This window comes from Ammospiza nelsoni, chromosome 1, assembly GCF_027579445.1.
Source record: "Ammospiza nelsoni isolate bAmmNel1 chromosome 1, bAmmNel1.pri, whole genome shotgun sequence".
NCBI classification, from domain to species: domain Eukaryota; kingdom Metazoa; phylum Chordata; class Aves; order Passeriformes; family Passerellidae; genus Ammospiza; species Ammospiza nelsoni.
Window position 1 is genome coordinate 87351031 of NC_080633.1, and position 26411 is coordinate 87377441.

The following is a 26411-nucleotide window of genomic DNA, read 5'->3' on the forward strand; positions in this document are numbered from 1 at the left end:
GTTATAAAATGGTGAGATTGATTTGCATATTTCAACGTGATTGATAAAGGTTACTATTTAAGAATGTATATTTTTAATTTAAGAAGTCATAAATGTATTATGAGATTTAATACTTAGAACATATTTATTTTCTGCATGCGAGCCAGTGCCCGAATTTCAGTAGGAGGAGGTTGCTGGAAAGTACGGAATTTCATTAGAGCTCCAGTGAAAACAAAGCTACTGGTGGAAAACACACATGCACAGACAAACTGTTGCGAGGGTCAGCAGGTAGGCTCTTAGTGCTGCAGTGGGAGGGAGGAATACTGTGCAATTATATATATATATATATATATATATATATATATATATATATGTATATGTATATATACTGAGAATGCTGTGAGGTCCAGAGTCTCACTGAAATAATTTCCTCAGGAGACACATTCTTCATGTCCCTCAAAATGTTTAATGGCAGACAAGCTTTCTCTTCTGCTGCTGCATACAGATGTAGCTTTTAAAGAATGTTGCTCACTTCTTCACGTGTGGCACGTGTGTGATTAATAATGCTTTTTCTTCCAACATTGCAGTACCTGGCGTGCTTTTATGTAATGTCAGACAGCTTTTGCCATGTTGCGCAATGAACTTTCTCCTCTAAACTTCAGTTAATTTGGAAACAATGAAATATGCCCTACACAGTTGCAGCTTTCCACCTACACATGAATTACTGTGGGGAGAGTTTTTTTGCTGTTTTTATTTGATCCTGTCTTGACTCTTCCTGATAAGGTAACTATCAGCAAGTCACTTTCTCTGAACAGCGGCAAAAAGATGATTTTGGTTTCTGGTTCTTTTAGCTGTGGAAGTGGGGGACAGATGTGTCCTTTCTGCTCCATCAGCAGTTACTTGCCCTTTCAGCTGGGACTCCTCTTGCTATGCTGTTGCACCATCAAAAACCAGCTAGGGATGGCTGGGGGTCACTGATGAACTCATTTGGGCTGTTGAGCCCTTCAGCCTGTGGTACCTGGCTAGCCTGGGTTTGAGGGGTGTCAGTAGAGAAACTTCCTTTTACTTTATAAGGCAAGCCTTTACAAAAAAAAGTTAAAAATTGGAAATGCATGATGACTTGTATGGTTACTCTTTAAGATGGTATCTTGTGTGCAGATCTTTACATTTTATTGTAAGTCATGGCCAAATAGTAAATGATTTTGTTGTTTCCCACTCTACATGGAGAAAGGTTGCCTTTTCCCATGACATTGCACTGCAGAGTAACGAAAAGTGACACATCCAGGCCTAATACTCAATCCCTCTACTTCATGGCAGGCTGGAAACATATACCCAGATGGCATTTGTGTAGTTCTTCATAAACACACACTCCAGCCTGCCACAGATCGTGTCCAGCACGCCAGAATTCTAAACAGTCTGGACAGGCAGATTTTGCTGTGCCCGCCAGTCAGTCGAGCTCTTGCCTGAACATCAGCTGCAGGTTCAGACCTGCTGGTTTTGTTTCCCTTGTCATCAGATGCTGGGTATACTTTATTTTTATTTTTCTTTCAGACTTCACATTTACAAGAGATCTGGAAACATGAGTTTATGGAGAGACCAGCCTTAAAGGTTTTAAGAGCAAGTAGGGATAGACAATTAATAAAAAAGATCCTGAATTGCTATACTAGCCATGTATACTGGATTTGTATTCAATTCAGTTTACCACCATGGTAAGCCCTTTTCTGCAGCAAGTGCTGTTTCATTGCTACTTCAGATCTTGTTTTCTGAGGGAATTTGAAGCAGCTCACCAGTGAAATGAGACAGATATCATTACTTTGCACATTAATTTGGACAGCAAATCTGCTAAAACCCTGCTTTTCTAAGACATCGTCAGGAAAACCAACTTTTTAAGAGAGGTTGTACGAGTTCTTATTTTAGGCTGTGCAACTGGAAGTAGAGCCTGAGGTTTTCTCCAGAACCCTTGGTGCAAATTTAAAGCGATATCAAGTTTGTGAGAGCAGATTTAGTGTGAATGAGAGAGAAGATTGAAGTGTCTGTCATGCAAGAAACCCAGGGTAATGAACTTTGTGAAAATATACCTAAGTGACTTGCATTTTGACATGCAAGAAGCACATGGCAAAAAAGGGAATTGAAGTGATTTACTGCTTTGTATAATTCTTTTGACACTGTGTAAACATGAAGACTGAAGGAGTTTCTTAAATCATTTGCTTTTTTCCCCCCAGTAACAAGTTTACTGAATTACTTATGATGTTTTTTGCAAATATCTTAGTAGTAAATTACTGTAACAACATTTAACTTACTATGTTTTCCTCATGACCTGATCTTCCAAGGTCATTTCATCTGCAGCTGGATAGGAATACAGACATACAGAATGGAATGTACACAGATACTTCTAGAGTCCTATATAAACCAAGATAATGATTTTAAAGATAATTTTAGTGAACTATCAGTGGCTTGAAAGAAAGAAAGGTGCTTTAAAAAGCTAAGATACTTTAGGTTGAAATTATATTGCAGCACTGAGCCTGATGAGTCCAAGAAGTGTTTGGACAATGCTCTCAGGAACAATGGTGTGACTCTTGGGGGTGGTCCTGGGCAGGAGTTGGACTCAGTGATCCCTGTGGGTCCCTCCCAACTCACCAAATTCTGTAATTCTGTGATTGCTAACCTGTGATACATGCTTTATCAGTAGATCACAGAAAAATGGGCATTAGTCAGGTTATTGCAATCTGTAGGCTTTTGGGAGCAATATAGTTCATAATGGGAAAGGAGAATTGGAAAAAACACTGTAAATATCTTTCCTTGTTCTTTTTAATGTTGTTTACTTGTTCTGTGTTTTGCTCTCTCTCTAGACCTTTTCTCCCTCTGATTTCTCATAATTTCTTCCCTGGCAACTTCTTTCTCCACCTTTTTTATTATAAAGTAAAAGCAGCTATTTGAGCAATTTGGAATTGGGTAAAAAACGTGAAAGACATGTGGGTGTGCCAAATTTGCTGCCTGAAATCGGTTGATTGATAAGGGACTTCTTCATCATTAATTTTTCTTGGAATTGTTCTGTGCTCTCTATTGGTATCACTTTTCTAAGGCTGTTTTTTCTAGTCATAATATTTTAATACTAGAGCTTGAGGGTAAGCACTTTCTTTAAAAGCACTTTTTTCTACAATTTTTAAATTATAGAACTTGTATCTATGTCCATTTTTGGAAAATTTACATTATGGATCTTGTTGGTCGTGGAAGAAGTACAATTGTTGGCTTGCTTCATGCATAGTAGAGTTCTCACTGGAGATACTCCTGCAGGGTGTTTGAGGGGCAAGTAAATCAAAATATCTATTGCTGCTGTGTAGTTCTCCTTTCCAGCTTTGCCTTTCTTGTGCTCCGATCCCCATTGCTGCACACAGCATCTGAAATACCTATTTCACACAAAATGAGAGAAAAACATAGAAATCACCATGCAGCATATCAACAATTTGTCTTACAGAATTGCTCTAATTAGTCATGTAAACTATAGTTTCAATTATCAATTGACACTAGCATATTCAACTACCATTAAGCAAATCAGGTTTAGGAATGCTTATGGTTGAGCTTTAACTTAATGCTCCTCTTGAGAATCCAGGTATCTAAAATAGATGGTTCAACCTACTTAATAAAGCTGTGAGAATGAGTTGACAAGTGTAATATGAAACTGTCTAGCTGATAAAATTCATTAGAATGTTGGAAACAAACACATATTGGATGGCCCATAGCATTTCTTGACTTCTTTGAGAACTATCCATTTAAAATCTTTAAAAATCATGTGCTGTTAAGACTGTTTTGAAATTTAAGGTGGCTGTCTTTCACAGCTCTTGTTTGGGTTGGATAGGAATAATTTGTGAACTTAGAAAAGATGGACAGGAATTACTGAAAAAAAAAAAGTAGTTGGAAGAACTTCTTCAAAATGTCCAAAACCAGTTTTGCACAGATAGACCCTACACTGATAGATTATTTAAATGAACAAGGTCACCAGTGTGGACTCACCTATAGCAGAAATGTGGGGTCCTCGATCTTCACTACCTTTATTTATTTCACCCTAAATGAAGCTAATTTACTAGCTTGACCCAGTCTCAGGTCACTAGAATGCTTTCTCATTTTCTTTCTTTCCCACAGGTTAACACTGAGTGGTTCTATACTGCAACTACAACAGCTATAAATGTTTCCTTGCTTTAAGTTCTATGCTGCTTGGATTAGAATGCTACTAGTGCTTAGCCTTGCTACAATAAAACCAGGTTTTATGCTTCTGCATTACCTACATCTGTCTTTGATAAACATCTGAGGGAGTTGTGACCTGGCTAGCAATAGATAAATCCCTACCTAGTGACCTGCAGTGTTAACCTTCATTTTCAGATTCACTTTCATCTTCAAAATAAGTTAATGTAGTCTTAGCTTTACAGCAGTTTCATACTTTAAGATGGCCATTTGTGTCTGCTAAATAATGAACTACACTGTCCATATTTTTGTAGTTCAACGCTTACAGCTATAGGTTGAGAGATTTGCACGTGTGAAATCTGAAGTTGGAACTGAGACTGTTGTAATGACCTACAGGCAAGGGCTGCATGAACTGAGGAATGTGCATCTGGCAAAGCCGAATTTTTACAGTTCATTTGTTAGGTACGGTAAATATTTGAGCTTGAAGGCTTTGCACAACTGTTCTTAAATGCATTGTTAAAGGCATGCTTTTCTAACAGACCATCAAAATTCTTCACTCATTTTAAATTATTCTAAAATTAAACACTGATACCCTTTAATTTGGATTTCATGTAGATCTTCCATGAATAGGTGAAACTTCAAGAAGCTATCTATAAGCCTCCAGCCATTTAAATTTTTTTCCTATTTTCAAAACTGTTCTGCTTTATTCCTTGTGTGCCTGTGCAGAATAGCAACTTGAGTATTTGAGCAAAATTGCTCAGAATTGTTCTGAAGTACTTGATTACTTATCATCAGAAGTTCTCCAAAGCTTCATTCTGTCAGCCAGTGTTTGAAACTTAAGAATTCAGTATAATTCAAGCATCTCTTGGAAGTGTGTAGCTTTGAGTTTATTATAATGGCTAAATAAACGCTGTATCAGATAATAAAACACAAGTAGACCAAGTGTAACCTCAGGCAGGCATCCTTCATTTCAGCTGCTGCTTATATCTGCCATCTTGGAATGCTTTAAATTAAATCATAGTCCCACAGAGATTGACTAATTAAATCAATGTCTTTATATAGTAATATATTTTATAAATTAATATTCATCACCCTGGACATTTTATGATTGAGGGGAGATAAATATAAACTAAGCCAGCCTAGTAATATCCCTGCTAATTAAGTATCCTCATAGAATCATCAAGATTGGAAGAGACCTTCAAGCTAATCCAGCCCAACTGTCCACCCAGCTCTAGCACTGTAACCCCTAAACCACATCACCCACTACCAGATCCAAGTGCCTGTTGAACACTTCCAGGCATGGTGACTCCACCACCTCCCTGAAGGCTTGCAAGTCCTGTTTTGTTTTCTTCTACTTTTCCAGACATTGGGCTACTTTTTGGCAACACAATCTTCAACAGAAAGGCTAAATACAAGTTTATAATAAAATAGTTGTAAAAATTAGCTTTTAGTTAAGTAATTTATGTTTTTTCTCAAATTATTATGAAATGGGGAAATCCTTTTTTTTTCAGAGGGGACGTGCATTTTAATATACTAATGAAAATGAATTTGAATTTTATGAAATTTAATCACAAGCCTTTGGAAAAAAAAATCTTACTTTTATTATGCTCATCAGAGATTATTTAAAGCATTACTAATTTCTGTGAGGATGTCTGCCAGAGAGTTTTCCAGCCTGGGCTAAAGAAAACTTCTGCAGTTGCAGTCATGTACAGTTGTTCTCTATGCTGGACTTGTGCTGCTTGGCCACTTGCTCTCTGTGGTGTGTGAACTTCTTCCATGGGTGGCTTGTCCATGGTTCCCATGTGTCTAAATAATGGGGAGATGGGAGCCAATGGTTTGAATGCAAAACTTGGATAAGTTCATAAGGAACTTGGCTCCAGAAGCTGTGAAGATTAAGAAGGGATCCTGGACTAGACATTACAGTAAAGAATGGAATAGGAGATTAGCTGGCTGAGAAGGGAGTGACCATCCAGAAGGGTGTAATACCATGTAGGACTGAAATCAATTGGAATTCATTTGGACTAAGACAATGGAAGCAAAAACTGATGTGAGCTAATAAATCTGATAAAGATATTATGTAGGTGGAGAATAGGGACAGGTCAAGTATAGGACTGGGAAGAAACAGGGAAGAAACTGGAACCAGAATTATAGAGAGACTGATAAATGGAGACCAGGATTGGAGAGGGAGAAATTTAGATCAGAATCAGAAAAGCTAGAAATGGGAAGAGGTAGTCAAAAACCAGTTGTGAGTGTTTGTATTGTGTCTGAATAGAGCTGTGATAGGAGTCTGAGAGGCAATGAATATCCTTCCTGGACAAAGGTTGGTTCTAGGAGCAATGTTCCAGGAATGGAGATGGAGACCAGGAGTCAAGGCTGCAGTGACTGAGATTTGAGATACTGTTTTAGGCTGGAAGAAGCTGGACAAAAATTACATTTCAAGAATTAGGAAGAATAATTTGTGGCCACTGAGAAGACTTTGCATTTGTGATAGTCACACTTCAAATGGGAAGTGTCCTGATAATAAAATGCTTAGTTTCTTTCTGCTACTGTTCCAGACAGGAATTTGTGGTTTGAAGGTCTGCAGTGTATTCCAGTCTGTACCAAAGCATAACAGTTGATGGTAGGCAAAGTCACATAATCAAGCTTTCTCCAGATGGCCACTAATTTAGTTTGTGGATTTCAAACTTCTGAGCTGATTGCTTCCTATTGCTTCACTTGCAGACAAGCTGAGGAGTCTCTAATACTTTAACTTAGAAAATTTCTTTGAAGTGTTAATTTCTTGGAAATTTTAAGTACTAAAAAAAATGAGATACCTGGAATTAGAGGATGCATTTCATTTTCATCTGTCAGCTCAAAGAAGGTTTCTGAAGAATAAATTGTGTTTTGTAATGGTGAAGCTTGCCATTAGAAAACCTGAGAATATTAGTAAATCTATGCATAGAATAATGTGTACTGTAAGTAATGCCTGGGGCAGTGGATAGAACAAAACAAAATAAAGCAGTCACCACATAGTTGCTCATTTCTTCAGTGCTATTTACTTAGTTCAAAACTTGGCAAGGCCAAATGTAAAACAGTTAGATATTAACATATTTAAAAAGTTGAAGCTTGCTTCCAGAAATATCTTTCTAGGAAATAGGCAATGTGCAATGGAAGGTTAGCCAAGTCCATCCTTTCCTAAACTTGTCATAACTGTCCTTAGTTCTTCTACCTCATGTGTGAAGCTTATGGATATTGGTTCAGTCTCTTATAGTTATTTCAGGGTTTCATTTATCCTAAACACTGGTAAATAGGTTGAGCTTTTAATTGTACTGCTGACAAATGTGAGCCATGCCAAATTTTCAAAGGCAGTGCAAAATTTAACTCTGCTCATCTATTTTCCAAGGTGATAGTGAGGCTTACCTGAGTCCTCTGAGTGTAATTGTCAGTCTTATTGCAGAAAAATACCCAAACTGGGTAAGGTAGAGTCTATAAATAATGTGATTCTGAACTTCAGAATCTAGATATCAGGCTTTTACATGACATTTGCTTTCATCTGAACCTTTGAAGAGTTCTGGTAGTTCCTGCACTGTTGGACACAGTACAGGAGGAGCCTTTACTCTGTGATGCAGTTCTGACATCTGCACCTGAAACTGAAGGTTGGAATGGACCTAGAAAGTCAGAGGTCTCAGTTTTAAATACTGTGTTCATACAGGCCGTGGATGCTGGTGTACACACATGCCCTCAACACCTTAAAAGCCTTTTAAATGTCTGGGTTTTGTTTTTCTGTATTGAAGTATTTATTTCCACCTTACCTTTCTCTAGCTAACGAGGGTGCAGATTAAATACTTCTCTTTCCTGCAAACCTTTTATTTTTGCTTTGCTATACATGTTCTACCACACGGTATTTTGGTGCATTCCATAGCATCAGTGATCAGATGAAGGTTCAAAGTCATATCAATGATATAAAGGAAAAGCATATCCATGAAGTTTTTTATCTGTAGCACCTTCCTGTTGCAAAACATCTTTATAATGATCTATTTTATTTGGAAAGTAATATATTCTCTGCAGTGCACAGCTTGTTTTATCTGCCTACATTTTTATTATTTATGATGTCTGTAATGTCTAATCAAAAATTATTTGGCTTTTTTGCCTGGTACTTTTTGATAGAGAATCACTATTAATCTAGATTCCGAATCCATATGTTATTAGCATTGCTTTCACAAAATATCCATATACACTGTCAAATAATGGAAATTGTAATAACTGGTGGGACTCTAATGAGCAAAATAAGTTCTAATTACCTCATAAACCTGCTTTTATGACTGGAGGTAAAAACAAATATTGCCTGAAAGTAGTATTAGCTTAATCTAAGATTAAGATATTGAAGAATATCTAAGAATTAAGATATTGAAGAGACCTTAATTCCAAATATCAGGTTGCCCATATATACCAAAAGTAAGGTTCTCCATAGGTAGGAAGAAATGCAAATTAAGTTCAATGTAACAAAATAAAGCATCATACTTCTGCGTGTCCCTGACTCTCTGAAGTAAATGTCTCAAATCTTGCCTCATTTATACAGGGGTAATTTGAAATTTATGTTAAAATCAGCACAATGGTAATCAAATTTAAATTCTCCATGAGGATTTCCACAGTTAAAAGTGTCAAAAACAGGATTAAATTGTTACTTGGTAGTATAATGTCCGGCATTTCTAATGGAGCAACGATACTAGAAGTAACACCTGGATATCTCAGTTCCCACTTCTCTGCTTTCATTATCATACTCTCAACATCCACACTGAGGAAAAAGGTGGTAGGTACATGTGCATGCTATTATGATAAAACAGTAAAGGCTGGACATGCAGTGAGTGTTGTTGATAATGAGTATTTAATACTTGTATTCTAGCAGTCCAGGACTACTTAGGTCATGCCAGGACAATAATAACAGTTGTAAAAATACACAAGCAAACCTTTCAGAAGAGACCAGTGGTTTTAAATAGAATCAAACTGTGAACAGCAGCTGCCTTGAAAATACCTCTAAACTGCTGAGTCACTGTACTTGAAAATCAGTCCTCTTTTGGACTTGTTCACCAGTCATAAAAATTGGACATCTCCGGTGGTTTCTAGAATAGTTTCAGGAGTGTCATGGAAAATTAGATGCTCTGGATAGGTGAATGTTTTTTCTCTTTGTGGAGGAGGATTGATGTGAACCTCTAACCTGCAGTTTCAGATCTCATATATGCTTTGGATTAGTGAAATTGGATTAAAATTACATTCTGTAATTTATACTGTATGGTATTTGCTGGGTTCCCAGGATGAGGAGGAAATGAGTGAATCTGACTCTATGTTCTTAGAAGGCTAATTTATTACTTTATGATATTATTTTATTAAAGGATACTATACTAAAACAATACTAAAGAATAGAGAAAGGATAGAGACAGAAGGCTTAACAAGAATGATAATGGCAAACTCGTGACTCTCCAGAGCCTCGACACAGCTGGATGTGATTGGTCATTAAATTAAAACAATTCACATGAAACCAGTCAAACAATGACCAGTTGGTAAACAATCTCCAGACCACATTCCAAAGCAGCAAACACAGGAGAAGCAATCAGATAATTATTGTTTTCATTCTTCTCTGAGGCTTCTCAGCTTCCCAGGAGAAGAAATCCTGGTGAAGGGATTTTTCAGAAAATATGACAGTGAGAATACTGCATCAATAATATAATCAACTATAAAACCTTACCTTTTTTTTTTTACCTCTAGTTTTGCAGTAAAGACTTCAAGCAAATTTTCTCAGAGTTACATATTTCTGAGAAGGCTTAAGGAACAAATTTTGTCTCCCTAGAGTACATTACGCCAGAGATGTTGGTGAGAGGAAGATGACTGTGTTATGTGGGAGACACAATTTATGAGAACATTTTCCTTAGTGAGGAAAAGGAACCTACTGTTAGTAGTATTGATCAAGCTGATAGTCACTAGGCAACAAGTCCCAGGCAGATTTATATGGAAAATGCTGGATGTCAGAAATGCAATGTTGTTATGGAAATGATTTATTATCAGCTAAAGGGAACTTTAAGGGAGTCAAGGAACTGACAGTCTAATATAAGGCACATTTCAGGTTTTGGAGTAAAGTCTAGCAAGAATATAACTGTTGGGTCTGTTGCTAAGTGACTGTGTCTATTTGCCTAACTTCAGGCTTCAAGCTTGTGAAGTGATACTGATTTGTGGCTTTACATTCCTCATTGATAGAGAATAAACTTGGGCAGGATTCAGCTCTTTACAAGAATTAACTGCAGGAGGGATTTTATAGTTAATATATTTTATGATTTTTAGGCCTCTTGAGTGTATTGATTCTGCTTACAATTCTGCTCATCCTCTTCTGTATAGGAGTACATCTTTCACAGTGGAGGCAAGATCACCTAGCTTCCTGAAAATCCTTGTCACCCAGTGAGCAATCTCCAAGCATCCTGCTTCTGAAAATAGGGATTCTAGTTGACTGGTATTCTATATAGCACCAAAATGGTTGTTTTAGTAAACAATGAAACCGGAAGCTGGTCTTCTCTTCCAGCATAAAATCTATTTCCTAAAATAATAGTCAGGAGTCTCTGCATCCTGGGCTAAAATGCATAGTGAGAATGCCTGAGATTGGCCTTTTACATGCTGGAAAAAAACTACACATCTTTCGCTGAGTCTGCTCAGTGAGGCCTCTGGATTCTGCTGTAAAATCAGGTATGAAACAGTGAAGTATTTGTGGTCTTAGGGCATTAGTGTAGGGATACAGTGTCAGGATGCAGACCTTCATTTCCACAGCCATGTCCCGAAGTCACTTGCACCAAAGAGAATATTTTTGGATAACTATAGCAAGTTTTCACAGGACCAAGGGGCTCACAGTTGTAAGACTTCTTTGGCCACCTGTATCCTAAAATAAATGCTGCTTTACACTGGGTACTATTACTAAGGGTTTACAGTTCCCACTGACTGGGCATCTGTAGTATTTTCACTGTGTTTAATATCTCATTAGAATCTGCATGTAATATTTGATTTTGAAATATAAATTATACCAAGCAATTGATGATCCTAATTCAGGGACACTTTTTCTTTCTCCTCTGTAAAGATTTGAAATTTTTTTAGCTACCTGTAATGATTCTTATTAAGAATTTAAGGTATCTCATTGTTCTCTTACTGCCACTGATAAGAAGGTCATGTAGTTGCAAACCTTTTAAATTTGTGTTGGACCTTGTCTAATAATCTTGGTCATGTCTCATTATCTAACATTCTTTACTATATTTTTCTACTGCATTAGGTTCTACTACCAAAAGATCTTTTCATTATTCTTCCTTATTACTCCATGTTATTAACAATATAGTAATATATTAAAATTGTGTTTAGAGCTTGTAAAGAAACAGCCTGATTCTTATCTTTTATAGACATTTGCATAGTGTTTTCATACTTGCTGGAATTATCAAGTGTTTATATTTGTTACTGTTGCTGGATCATGTAGAATTTTCCCCCACTGTTATTTAAAAGTGGTTATAGTAATGAGATCTTGGTTTTCCATGGGCTGATTATCCAAGTTGTGGATTACCTATGTGTTGTTACTTCTAGCCATTCATAGGCTGCAGCAAAACGTGCAGCCACACTAGGAGGCATCTGCATTTGATGTGTTGTGAATTGTGGTATTTTTTCATGAAGCACTGCTTTGTCTGCTAGTGCTTAGTTTCTTCTGTTTTCCACAGTTTCCAAGTATTTGAAATTCAAATATTCCTGTGAATTATATACATTGATCTTCTTATATTTTGGAATAACTGTTTTCATTTTATAAAAACTGGTATTCTACTCCATCATGTTTTGTGTTCTTAAGAGGCGACCACTGACTATATTCTAGTGCACTGATTTACAATGTTGAACTTTATTTATATAATGTTGTTTCAAATGAAAAGGGCCTCGTAATCATTAAATACATCAATTGTGAGTGGTTTGACCTGTATTGCAACACAATATAAAATCCTAAGTTCCCAATTCAAAAAGTTTCTGAAAACCCAGGGTTAAATCCATAAATGTACTGAGGTAATACGTTTTTTATTTTAAAAGTTAATACAAAATACTTGTCATTTATCATCTTGGTGGGACCTGTTAGGCCTAGTTAGGGGATATTTGGTTGGTTTTTATTATTTCAGCAGTATGAGATGAGAGTAACTTCTCTGACATCACTAAGTTTATCCCTCTAGCCTCACTGATAGTAGAATATGTGTAACAACTGTCCTTAATTAAGTTTTAACAATAATCCTGTTCTCCTAGTTACATGGAGAAAAGCCTGTGATTGTGTTAGCTGGGATTGTCTTCCCTATTTAGCATTTATGTTCTTAGAATTTAAAGCAAAATAATCCCATGGCTGTGCTATTGAAGTCCATTGCTGGGAAAATGCTAGAGCTGATACCTCTACCTCCTAAATCTCTGGATTCTCTCCTGTTAAAGGCTGTTCACCTAGCTTGCAGAAGGAAAACTTAGTTTGGAAAATCACAGGTGCAGTAAGTAGTAGGGATAGTAATGGCAATAAAACCTCTTATGGAATTCTTCTGCATTACAGGAGTACAAACGCAAGTTAGCCAGAGTGTCCCAAGTACGGAAAGAACTCAGGTCACGCATCCAGAACCTGCCTGATCTCTCTCGACTTCCCAACGTCACGGGCAGCCACGTACACCTACCGTTTGCAGGAGACATCTACAGCGATGACTGATTCCCAAACATCCCCCCATAGCCTCTGCTTTTCTGTGGAATGAGGGGTAGGCCAGACCGATCGGTACTCTTGTAGTATTATTTTTGTATATTGTTGCAGAGTGTCAGTAAAAATACTTTAATAATTTATAAAAAATGGTTTAAAAAGTTGATTTGTTTACTATTTTATTGGTGAGTGAACATAAGGGTACATTTATAAAAGTGGCATCTCTGTCTGTTACATGGAAGAATGAATAATTATCTTTTGTAAAGATTTTAGTTGGGTGCCCTGTAAAAAACATGCTAAGATTTTTCTTATGTACCCTGTATTTAATGTAGAACAATATATAATCAAAACAATTCTAACTTGAGACATTTCCGTTGCTAGTGGGAGAGTGAAACATGGAAATCATAGGCTTAGGTTTGCAAGAAGGCCAATGCCATTTAATGCAAAGTTAAAAGTGATCTTACTGTCCATTACATTTAAATTACCCACTCCCAAAACAATGTGGGTTTTTTTGAAGTAAATGTTAACAACCAATTTTCTATTGGAAAATATTTATCATGTTACACTGAGCAGATCTTCAAACAACTCAAAATACTACAATATTTTTGTATCATGTAGAAGTCAGCATGTAGAAACTATAAAATTGACCAGTTAATTATGTTTTGAAATTGTAGCTTTTTACAGCTGCTTTGTTTCTAAATCGAGGGACCATTCATTTGCAATCTAATCCTGTTCTGGAACATCTGTTTCCATCTAAAAAGGTTAATCCCAGAAATGTGAAGCCATTTTACAGTTTTAATTAAATTGAAAGGTCATTCTCTAAACTGTCTCAGTTGCTAAATGCCCATTATTAAAATTTGACAATGTACCATCCGTACATGCAACAAAATGGTGATACAGCTGTACTGTACATCCTCTTCCACTGAGAAACCCTGGAGGCCAGCATGGGCTACCACCTCCTCACCTTCACCTGCTCCAGCAAATATTTCTAAATCTTGCTTGTCTTTGTCTCACACAACAGGAAGAGACTGTTCAGGCCTGTGTATAACTCAAACAGCAGAAAACTATTGCCCAGTTAAAAAACTCTGTTGCAGGCCATAAGTGTGGTATTTGTCAGGGAACAGCTGAATTTGTGAAGAATCCTTGTTTCCATACTATGAATCACCTTTTAAGTTCACTTAAAGATACAGATAGGCATTTAGCACATTGCCAGAAAGTTGCAGCTTTTCAGTTCACTGGAATGAGCCATGTAATCACTGAGTAATTTTAGAAATGCCTACCTGTACCTTTGGCATTTTGGTGACCTAAAAGACCTGGGCTGCAAGTGTTTTGAGTTGGATATATCATAGGACTGTTTTACGATTGCATTTTGTCCATGGTTTTGCACTTGTCAGGCATTGTTTTGTACCAGTTCAGCTCACAGTTTACAAGTTTAATACGCCTCACGTGGAATCAATTTTTTTTACAAAAAGCTGTTCTTCCTTTTCAAAACCCACAACAATTCAAAATAGTCCTGGAGTGAAATTGTCCAAGGTAGTTATCTGTCACTTGTTATTGGCTACTACAGGGGGAATCACCAAAATAGTTGTAGGATGTGAATGGAGAATAATCACTCTCTTTAAAATACATACACTTGGACATAGGCATCTCAATCCAGTTACTTTTTCTCACGGAAGTTGCTATGAATTAGACCTCAGTTAAGTAGGGAAAAAGCCTGAAAAGATAGAAATACAAGCTGTTGACATAGAAGTCCATAGCATGCAATGTAGAATACTGATTTCCTAAAAAATTCTGACTGACAAATAGGAGTGTGCAAAATAGTTATCAGAGCTCACTACAGGTCCAAAAATTTCAGTTTTGAGTGGCAATTTTCCATTCCATACGAAAAAAAGAGCTGTGACTACATTGAATCCAGAATATTTAGTTTCTTTAATTTAAGTGTAATATGCAAAATTAAATAACACTTACTGACATCTTTTCAGTGTAGATTCTTGATAAGAAAATGTTCTGATACAATTTTAATGTTTTAAATATTTCTGTTCTAGAATGTTAAACTCACATAAATTCTTACACACGTGTATGTGCATTGCAGTTGCAGTTAAAGCTCAGTTTTGCTAAAAAATAGCACCAAATTTGTGGTAAATATTAAACCAGCTTAATCCATTAGAAATTCTAAAACAAATCATAGAACTAGAGGCATAAATAGTGAGTTCATGGTTGAATTCCATCCATAGAAAACTTAATTTATGCCCAGAGGTGATTATAAGTGCAGTGATAAGGCTTATTAGACTATGCTGAAAGATCTATATTGGATACTCAGAATCATAGGGAATTAAGCTTAAACAATCTTTTTCTGCCTGAATTGAAATTAGTTGTAATAATAAAGTTGAGTGCTGAATTTTCTTGATCTCTCAAAGGTTTTAAAAAAAACATTACATTTACTTCACTGGATCTGTTTTTCCTGTTCATAACTCCTGGTGATAACATTGCTTATCTATAGGTAATGTAGAACTGATAAAAGAGTGAGGAAAACCTCAACTTTTTCTTGCTGTATATAAGTTTTAATTTTGAGAGAGTGTTATTTTCTAGATATATTTTTCCTTATTTTACTGTGAAATTGTTTACTTCAAGGAGTTTTTCATAGCTGGGGTTTTGGAAATGATCCCTCAATATTTGTTTGGAAAAGAAGGCTTGTGAAAGGCAAAGGTCACTCTTAGAGCAAGTGTCATATATTAATGGCTGAATGGTACGCTGGGGTTTTTTTATTTATATATGGGAAAGGCATTGGGTATCAAGTAGTTAGGAGATTTATACTGTAACTGTAATAGTATAGCAGGAGATAGCATGATAGAGTACAGATGCAGCCCTGTAGTGTCAAAAAATACCTCCAAATTCTCAGGTTCCAAAGCTCAATGTACGTACTTCTGACATCTCAGGAAGAAAAGAGGCTGGGTGGGGAAGGGTAGGGTGCCGAAGAGACAAAAGGGAGAACATGCCTGGGTGGAAAGGTAAAGCAAACCACATGTCAGCTTCTGTCAAAACAGAAATAAGTGTGAGACTGGGCAGCACAATGTTTTATCTGTAGGTGGGGTTGTGCCACAGAACTGCTTTGGGGTGTTGCCATCCTGGGAAAGAAAATGCGTGGGCTTACCCTGCCTACCTCTTCTAATGTGGTCTGGCTCTAGGCAATGCAGCATGCCTGCCATACAAAAGGCACAATTATAAAATATCTGAATATTTTTAGTCTAATAATAAAGTCATAATAATTAGATTATTTGCTTCACTATATTGCACTTTTATTAAGCATTCTCTGAAAAAAGCAAAGATATTCCTGCAGCACTTTGCCAAATGAGAATGCTTACCTTGGAGGTCACTGGGACTGCTTGTATGTATATTCTAGTGTTTGCAGACTCAAACTGTGTTTTTTCCAGAATGTTTTGAAAGATATCAGGAATACTACCCCACTTTTGTGGTTTTAAAAATAAATGTGAAGTCCTTAGTTACAAAAGTTGCCATTCTTAGAAATTATGTTTCATGACTTCTTTTGGAAATTAGACCAGCCTGCAGTAATACTAGCTTGTCTGATTCACTCTGTAATGTTTGTATTAATATATTAAAGCACCTCTGTTAATCCCTAGCAACACAACCTAAACCACATGCTTATTATGTATTTTATCCGAGTAGTCTTCTGAGTGTCAAATTGAGAGCTTTCATTATGATGAAATTACATTGCTGCTTACCTGAAGTTTCAAAAAACCCATTGTGTTAGGACTTGCACAGACTAGTTCTGCTCTCACATCTCAGTGGTAACTCAGTTTGGTCCTTTGATGATGACCCAAACACATATGTAGGAAGGATGCAGTAGCCAGCGGAGCAGATGACCATGGAGGACGTGGAAATCATACATAGGCTTGGTTGGCCCTCTGCAGCAGAGCCTTTTGAAATGTAAGGAAATAGATCTGTGGGTGTCGGGTTTTTTCAGTGGGAAAATCAGTGAAAACCAGCACGTCTAAAATTTGATGGTTACATTTACAAATGTTTAGGCCAGTTCTGCTCATTACATTTAATCACAGTGATTATTCCTGCAAGTAAAGAAAGCAGACTCAAACATAGTGTCTGAAGTGGATTTTTTTTTAATGAATGACCAATTTTGTCTCGGCTCCTATTTCAGTGTATCATTTATCTTGATTAAGTAGTAAACCTCTTCCATCGTGTTATTTAGGAATCTAATTCTGACTTCATATTTACAATAGTTGAAGTATCCTACTAAGCATGATGTTTTTGTGGGAATTTGAAAAAGTTCAATAGCACTCATTACTTGTTTGCAACAGAAATAGACTTATTTGTTAAAAGCTAACAAGAAAAGTTTGAAATGTAAAGATGTTTCATTATTGTGCTTTTCTGACAGAACCTGTAATCCTTGTGTAATTTATGTCCTCAGAATTACACCTGTATGTACACTCTTTCATATTTAATAAAACATTGTTGTAAAAACATCTTTGAAAATTATTGTTCCCTGCTTGCCTTCTCAGTCTCATGGTGAGAAATGGCTTTAGTGTCAACTGCTCCCTATACTTGGAGGTAGTCAAGATCTCATCTCAGGGATGATGCTGAGGAAATGCTTGATACTAATTTTGAGGTTTATTACTCCCTGTATTCTGTGTGACAGTTTTTGGTGAGAAAGCAGTGTGTTAAAGGGTCTGAGGTTCTATCTCTAGAACTGTAAATTTAGTTGAGCTGATTATTTTAAGACACACTTTTGTAACATTTTCAGTGTGGTACAAGTACTGCCAGTGATACACATACCATTGCCCAGTAGAATTTGTGTGAGAAGGGAAATAACTCCCACTCTCAATTCAAATGCCTCTTTGCAGGGCTGTATGCTTAATGGAGACCTTCTTGCTCTTATTTTACAAAGTCTGAAATGAGAGAAGGCATTTCCTCTCTCCAGTTGTTCTTGCAGCTCTTCAAACACAAGCCAGTAATGTGGCCTGACAGTGGTTTGGAGGGGAGCTCAGCAAGTCTCTCACAGCCAGCAGCCTTCAGTGCTTCATCAAGTACAGGAAGGTAATGTGTCCTGAAGGGGAGAGTGCCTGACTTGAATGTATGTGTGTAGTCTGTGTTTGCATGTAAGCCTCTGATGTGTGGGTATGTATATACCTATATATATTATCTACAGAGATATGTTCATACATATGTGTGTCTGTCTTTCAACACTCCAATTCTGTGAAAGTCCAGTTAACAGAAAGAACACTCCATTAAAGGCTTAGGAGTAATATAAAAGCACTGGAGAATATTTCTACCTAGCATTTTGAAGCACACTTGTAAAACAAGAGAAGGCACATACTCAATGACTTCTTTCCCTTTGTTCCCAGAATAAAGTCTAATAGCTCACAATAACAATCCCTTTTAACAACACATCTAGACATATCTGACAACTCTGGTAAATCCAAAGAAAAAAAGATGTTGTTTGGAGCATGACAAGGCATTATCTCTGTTAACAAATAGTGTGCTGCAAAGGTAACACTCTTGGTGTGCAGAATGCCTACCACCCACAAAACATTTTTGGAAATGCATAGTTTAGGCAAGCTCTCCTGTGATCGTGTGGATAGATCACCCATTAGCTTTCTCTGCACACTGGTTGTGCTCCCCCGTCCATGTCTTTTATCCCTTCTCTGTAGTTTTATCCAAAAAGAATGCACTCTTGAGACAGCAAAATGTTGTGTAAGAAGCACTGAAAACAAAAACAACAGGGAAATGAGCTCTAACAAACACATTAATGTTGGGAGACCTTAAAACACAGCAGATGCCTGTGCTGGTTTCACATTGGCCTCATGGGAAGCACAGCAGTACCTAATGTGTGTACTTTTAATAAATTTATTGCAAAATCAGTATTTTCAAATAGTTCTGTGCAATGAACATTTTCCATCAACAAAGTATTTCTTCCAGAGGACTGGATTGTAAGTACAGCAACAGGTCAATTCATGCCAAGTTCTACACTGGAAAAGGCAACAATCCAAGGTTTGTATTTTGATTAAAGAGTGGCAGTTCATTTTATCCTACATGTACAAAAGAGACAATGAGCAGCGAGTCCTTCAGTTATTGTGCAAGTGTACAGGAGATATAAAAAAGGCTGCATGCCAATCTCTGAGACACTTAAGTACAGTTTACAACAAACTATTCTCCCCTGCCCTAGACTGCTTCCCAGCCCACTAAGTTATTTGGTGCTCCTAATTCTTAAGCAGTGTTCAATTGAGTGTGAAGGCACTTAAACTATTCATTAAACTAGCAAAAGAAAAGGAAAATACAGACCTTTACATCCAAGAAAGTAAATGCTTTTAACTAACTGGCTCTATTTTTCAGGGGGAATGTGAAGCACCATGTGCAGAACTTTCACTGCAGAAATATGCAGGACGGGCTATAACCTCAGTCTTGAACAGTTACTTTATATTTCCTCTCTTATCTCTGTGCCAAACATAAAATTGATAATCTTTAATGTTGACAATTAAATGGTCCTGATGGGGCCATCATCAGCTTCCTCAAAGGATAAATCCTGGCTTTTAATTCTTGGGGCATCAGAAACTGCAAGACATGTCCAAGATTCCCAAGCATATTAAATTGGCTGTCTTTACTTCTCCCTCTGGCAGACCATCACTCCCCTTAGAAACAGACCTTCCTTCTAAAAAACATGATCTATGCTTCCACAAGGTACAGGATGTTAGCCTGAGTTTTAAAGAAATCACTTTGTTGATTTACTAAAACTGGAGCAATATTTATTGCTGTAATCTTTATTACTTTGAAATAAAATGTAACTAAAGTAAAGTCAAGAAGGTTTTGAAATCTGCCTTCTCGTTTTTCTCTTTTTCTTCTAGGTCAAGCATCCGTTTTAGCTTAGAAAAGTGAAATTTGGAATTTCGGGGAGTCTTGGAAGCAGAGTTGGTTGTTGTCTGTCCAGATTCACGTGTCCTGAAAAACAAAATATTCAAATGTCTTAGAGGAGAGAAATAAGAATTAATATAAAGTAACTGTGAAAGCACACATATATGATTTGAGTGGAAAATATCCAAGAGAAATAGTGTATTTTTATGTGCAAGTGAGCAGGCAGAAGCAATACTTTGTCATGCAAATTTTAGGCAGACATTTTACATTAAAGACACAAATGTAACTGGGTATTTTTTGCACACAGTGGCTTATAATGAGAGTCTTTGATTTTAAATGTTGGAAAATTAAAATTGATCTCCTCAACCATACCAACTAAGAAATACACTAAGTTATCAATTCAAACTTTATTAAATGACTGATCTAAAATCAACAAGATTTAATACACTCTACTTGGCAAAGGGCTGCTTTAAATAGGAAAGAAACACATACCTGGAAAGTGATGAGGGACTGTTCCCTTTAGATCCCAACCTACTGCAGCTTACAGGTGTCATTTTCTTTGCAGACTGAATTTTTACATCTGGTGTCTTCAGGCTAGATTTGATACCTGGAGTGCCACAATTTTGTGTTTTGGCTGCCAGAAAATCCCTGCTTTTACCATAGTATCTTGTTGTTTTGTTGCAAGATTTGCAAGTAACCAGCTATGGAGAGAAGAAAGGAAGTATCAAGCTGTCTTTCAGTCTTTCCACCTTTATGTTATAAAGCCATTAGAAGAATTACTCAAACTGTTCTCCAAATACCATGACACAAATTAAATATTTGCTTAAGTGAAATATGAGATACTAAAAAGTACAAAGATACACTCTGTAACTCATATTTTAATTCAGGCTTCTTAAACCAAATACATCCTCTGGGTTTATCTAGAAATTACTCCAATTCCCTGCAAACTAATTTCAGGGGACCCATACTGCTGAATGTAACATTGTACAGTGATATACAGAGAACAACCCTGTCAAGACATAAAACAGCACCTGAACTGGGCAAATCATATTTTGAGTGCACAAGATACACTGAGTATACTGGAGTACTCCTATACATTGGGAATTTGGCTAAAAAATTTGACATTCTGTGTCATCTAAAGTCATTAGCCTATCAGGGAATCTTGGGATACAATATTTAAACTACCAAACTCTCAAACCCAGTCATCCATTTTACTAAAAACAGCAAGTCTCAGTGAACAAAGCCAAGGCTTTGTATTAGAGCAAAAGTACTTTCTACAGTAAGGAGGATGTTCTAAACAAAGGGCACTTTCTCTTCTCTCTGTGTACCTCTAGGCTGCAGGGAACTTCAGCAGCACACCAGGCTGAGAGGTGCATCAGACTGATCACATCACCCAGTCAGAGGCTGTCAGGCATTCCTGAAATCCCTCACTGCCATGGCAACTACTCATACTAAGATATACGAAAGTAATACAGCCAGACAGCTTTCTGAGACACCAATTAGACTGACAGAAAAACAGTTCTGTGATGCTTCTGGTTAAAAATAACATACTCAAAAGACTGTCACAAAAACGTCTAAGCAGTTTTGAAAACATCTACACCAAATCATTCTTCATTTCAACGTGTGTAAATTCAGATACTTTATTAAAAATTTCACTTAGAGATGCTGAAATGAAACATTTTTAGTTAAGTGTTTTGACTTCCTCTAGACATTATATTTTGTCAGCCTAACAAACTAAAAAAAAAAGAAGAAACAGCATTAACTATTTTAGTGCTCAGGCATTGACATATTTTTAAGTTCTTCTGAATGAAATTCAGGTGGGAAACAACCATTCATGGTGACTTAGCACTGCATGGAATATAAATGGAGATGACCACTTTACAATGCAGGAATTACTGGATTAATCATAGCACTTCACAGCTAATTTCCATTCCCTGAAATGGATCAGCAGTTAACTCCAAAAATTTTCAAAGCCTTGAAACAGTCCCTATGTTATATGCCTTTTTATGCCAGAAGCAATCTAAAATCAAGTTCTACTTGCTAAGAAAGTTCTCAGAGGTTCAACCTGTCACATTATTACTTGCATTAATTTCCAACCACACTGGAATTTTCATTTGCACAAGTCTCAGGTATTAGATTACAGGGATCTACATTGCTAATTTTGAAAGCTGCCAGTTGCTGACAGCATTTTTAAAGACTTAAGACAAGAAACACTTAAATCATAATCCACAGGACAAATTTAAACTGAACAAAGCTCAAGTACAGCAGTCTGTAATTACATACCAAGATCAAAATATTACCCAGAGTTTAAACTGGACCTATTTAAACTGAATTTCAAACTACTCATATGAATGCACAGTGTGTCCCTAACAAACACTCTGCAGCTACACAATAAGTCTAAGAGCACATCATCATTTCACAGGACACTGGTCTGTTCATCAGTTCCTTAAAGGGACAGTTCTTAATGTACCCTCAACATTCAGGATACCAGAAAAAAAAAGCAAACATGTCAGCTTGAAGAATCTGAGTTGGAAGGGACCCACATGCATCACCAAATTTCAGCTCGCGGCCCAGCACAGGACATGCCAAGAATCCCAGCCTCATGTGCCTGAGAGTGTTGTCCCAATGCTTCCTGAACTCCTGTCAGCCTTGGTGCCGTGCCCTGGGGAGCCTGTTCCACTGCCCAACCACCCTCTGGGTGAAAAACCTTTTCAGATGGCCTTTCTGAAGCTCCACTTGGGTCTACAATTTGGGGAGAGTGCCTTTATGAAGCATCTTATTTTGGTCTGACAGCCAAAAAACTTGGTGATATATTCCTCAGTTTAAAATTTTTAATTGACTCTTACATAGTTTTTGGTTTCACAAAATTTACTCCTGTAACCACAAGACTTATGCAAGAAAATTCCAAGTGTGCCAGCAACTGCTGGGCACAATAGGGTGCAGTCTCATTTATTACAACAACCATTCACATAACCTGTTTTAAAAACAGTACATACCTTGGCAACACTAGATTAAATGTTTACTATTATTCTTCCAATAGTAATTAAATGTCACATTCCTGAGTACTTTTAGGAAAAATAACTGAGGCCTCAAGAAAAACGTCAACTTGTTGAAATTACCTCTGTAGTTTAGTTTTAAAGAGTTTCTATAAACAGTAATATTCAGACAAAAGTAAAAAATTTTATTAATACAGATGGCAATAATAATCTGATGTAGCTATGAGAGGCTAGTGAAACACATGAAGTAAAGCTTGTGTCAAAACATATTTGGTCAACAAGTGATAAACTGAAACAAAGGAACATGAGATGTTTGTGTAGCTTCTCTAACATGTGGGGTCACAAGGTATTTTTTTGACAGAAAAGCTTACTGGTCTTGTGTTCATGATCTATCTATTGTGGGAGGTAAATTTTAAAAATGTCATTTATGCATAGAAGTTATTCCAAAAAGAAAGAGTCTTAAGCTCATGAAAAAGAAATGTGTGGGCTCCTCTTCTAAGAGAAAGGTTTCTGTATCTTCTCTTTTTGCCACTGAAACAGGGACATGAAATTTAGGGAAATATCGTGTACATGTCAGTTTCAAATAACTGTCCTTACCAGAATGCTTCTTGACTCCCTGTACTTTCTCAAAAGCTTTGTCTGTTTCATGTTAAGCTTATGATTCTTCGCCTCTCGTTTAAGGACCTTCTCTATCTGTGGAGTTACTTTCATCTTTGGTTTGAGGCGCACTCGGTAGCTGTCAGGAACCAGGAACTGGAAGCAGTAAGGACATATCCTTTCTAATCCACGTTCATTACCTACAGATAAGTAAAGGCAAAAGGATGAAATAACTATGTTAATAAGCAAACTTTAAAATTGTGTATTTCAATGTAAACATTACCTAGCTATATGTTTTCTGTTTAAGGTAACACTAGAACACAAGAGAAAGCTGAACACCAGAATGTGCTCAGCTGAGCACAATTCAGACTAAGTTAATGCCTGGCACAAGTTTACACGATATCTAACTGTACATTTTCTTGGAAAAACGCAATTCCTTCCCAAAAATCTTTAGCAAAGGAGGCTCACAATTCTGCCATGTAGGCACAATCTTCTACCAGATCAGCGACACCAAAGCCTCGGAAAGCTCTTTGCCCATTTTAAGTGTGAGAAGATGACACGACCTCAGGAACGAGAGAAACACTTTGAGGTAAATTTCAGACCCAACAAGAGGCTCGCTCCTGACATCTGCCTCATTGTCTCCTGCAGCCGGAGCCGGACTCGGGCGCCTCTCCCCAAACCCCCGAAGGCCCCCTGGCCCTGCCTCCTGGCGAGCTCAACACCGCAGCCGGCAGCCCCGAGGCTCGGCCTTGCGGGGGCAGCGCAGGGCAAGGGGCACAGGGAGGGAACGGGCGAGCCGGCAATCATTCCCATGCTCCTGTCCTGTCCTTGCGCTGCTCTCCCGCGGCAGGAGCCTCCTCTGGAGCGCTGCGGCCTCACGGGGCGCCCGGCTCCGGAGCCCCCTCCTCCGGCCCCGGCTCCACCGCCTGCGCCCGGGTCCCTCACTCGCCTCGGGAGCTGCGGAGCGTCCACCTGCACGGGAGAGAGGGAAAGCGTCAGGGCGCGGCCGCCGGCACGGGCGGGGACATCCCGCGCGTCACCGCCGGGCTCCCGCACCGCCCGGCCCGGCCCCGCCGCGGTTCCTTACAGCAGGAATCGCGCCTCTCCCGGGCACTTCTCTGCCAGCTGCTCCGCTGAAGCCAGCAGCCGCCGCCGCCCCATGGCGCTGAGCGCCCGCCCCGCCGGAAGGACAGGAAGGGAGGGAAGGGAAGGGGGGCGATGTGCAGCGCTTGGCCGAGCCCCGGCGGCTCCGCGGCCGCTGCACCAGGGTACCGGGCTGGGGCGGGCCCGGGCGAGGGCAGGGCCGGGGCCGGCGCCGGAGGGCAGCGGGGCCCGCCTGAGGGGCCGCGGGAGCCGAGCCCTCTCTGAGAGCGACACCCGCCGCCTGTGTCCCCGCAGTGTGAAAAGTTTCTCCGGTAGGAAAAGAAACTTTTACCTTAGGGAAATAAAACGTGAGGAAGAGGTGCTTTAGGTTGAAGGCGGCAGAACGCTTAGCCTGGCTCAGAGAGGTCATGGAATCTCTTTCTCTGGAGACACGCCAATCCCACCTGGATGCGTTCCTGTGTCACCTGCTCCAGGGCACCCTGGATGGATGATTTCCAGAGGTCCCTTCAAATCATAACAATTTTGTGATTCTGTGAAAAAAAAAAAAAAAAAAACAAACAAATTCCCAAACTCCGAACGCCACGCGTTTCTCTGTGAGGGCTTGTCAGGTGAAAGATGTGCAGCAGCCGCTCCAGAAATCCGCCCGATGCTCAGCAGTGCTGAACTTCATCTGTCACACTCTCTACTGGAGGTGCCTTTTCCGTGCATTTTTGCGACTGCAGACTTTACTTTATCACTCTGCAAATGTCCTCCAATCAAAAAAAAAAAAAAAAAAAAAAAACAAAAAAAAAACAAAAAAAAACCACCACCAAAAACCAACGAAAAAACCCCTACCAAAACCAAAACCACAACCCCCTCCAAAAACCTCCCCTGCACCTCCCCAAAAAAGCCCCTGAACCAAACCCTAAGCCTTTCACCGTTTGATGTGTGTTTTATTAATTCCCTCAGCCCTGCTCATTTGCTAGACGTTTTTATCCTTTGATCTATTGGTAATGGTGTTCATTTAGGAGAGGTATTCAGCTGAGCAGGCTTCAATAGTCTATCAAGGAATTTAAATAAATATAATTATTTCTTATTTTCTGACATGGTGTCGCCAAGGGCTTTAAAGATAGAAAAGCAACAAGAAAAAGACATTTCAAGGCTTCCTTTAAGACAGGTTTACTGCACAGTCAATAAATCTGGACTTGTTAATTAAATGTTCATAATAGGTACAATTAGGGCCTCTGTTGAGTCTATTTTTTAAATGAAACTAATTTTTTCAGTTAACCTTTCAATGTTACATTTTCATTGCTTTGTTGCTGGCTTTTTTGATCCTAGAGTGAACTCCTACCTTTTCTGAGTGGAAGAGGAGAGATATCATATAATATCTATTCAAAACAGAACCAGTGTCCATCAGTCAACAGAAACATTCCCATTTATTAATACTGGTGAGGGAAAGTGAAAGTACTTTTTGAACACAAGTAAGCAAAAATAATTCCAACACTTTTTTGAGGTGTGGGTCTGTGTCTATAATTTTTTAAGCCCGTTTTTTCCCCAGGGAAGTTGTTTTTGGAGGAAGAATGGTGAGGCAAGATAGTGCTTTCCCAGCTGCTGCCTAGATAAAGGGAAATGTGCTAGGGATTTCTTCTTTTGCCTGGAGCTGGGACCTCCTGGACTCCTCCCTGCCCCTGGAGTGGTGCAGGTGGGCCAGAGCATCTGCACCAGCACTGTGGATTCAATTTTCCTTCTGAGAACAAGTGCCTGAGCGACCTGATTAACCAGCATGTGCTGTACTTATTAGGCAGTGACTAACACAATGCAAAAGATTAATTTATATTCTCCCCCCTCCACCTTCACTTTTACACTCTTTATATCCCTGCTTTTTTCTCTCTCAGTGTCTTCCAGTGTGCCTGAAATGCTTGTACACTTTTTTGTCGTTCTGTCCCTGAGACAACACTGGGCCATTCCTTTTTTTTTTTTTTTTTTATATCTTAGCT

General features: G+C 38.3%; 2 protein-coding genes across 2 annotated transcripts in view; one reads left to right on the forward strand and one right to left on the reverse strand.

Annotated features, from left to right (window-relative positions):
* Nucleotides 1-17355, forward strand: part of RPRD1A (regulation of nuclear pre-mRNA domain containing 1A) — a 43585-nt gene extending 26230 nt beyond the window's left edge. The window contains exon 7 of the mRNA XM_059466570.1: nt 12725-17355. Coding sequence (XP_059322553.1) covers nt 12725-12874 — 150 coding nt within the window. The 3' untranslated portion in view covers nt 12875-17355. The remainder of the gene's footprint in view (nt 1-12724) is intronic.
* A 1358-nt stretch (nt 17356-18713) lies between these two features.
* Nucleotides 18714-24505, reverse strand: C1H18orf21 (chromosome 1 C18orf21 homolog). The gene is made up of 5 exons (XM_059477830.1): nt 24419-24505; nt 24281-24303; nt 23332-23531; nt 20231-20439; nt 18714-19825 (listed from the first exon to the last, which is right to left on the reverse strand). Exons 1-5 carry the CDS (start codon nt 24490-24492, stop codon nt 19672-19674), a joined length of 660 nt encoding a protein of 219 aa, XP_059333813.1. The 5' UTR covers nt 24493-24505; the 3' UTR covers nt 18714-19671.
* Between the last annotated feature and the right edge of the window lie 1906 nt (nt 24506-26411).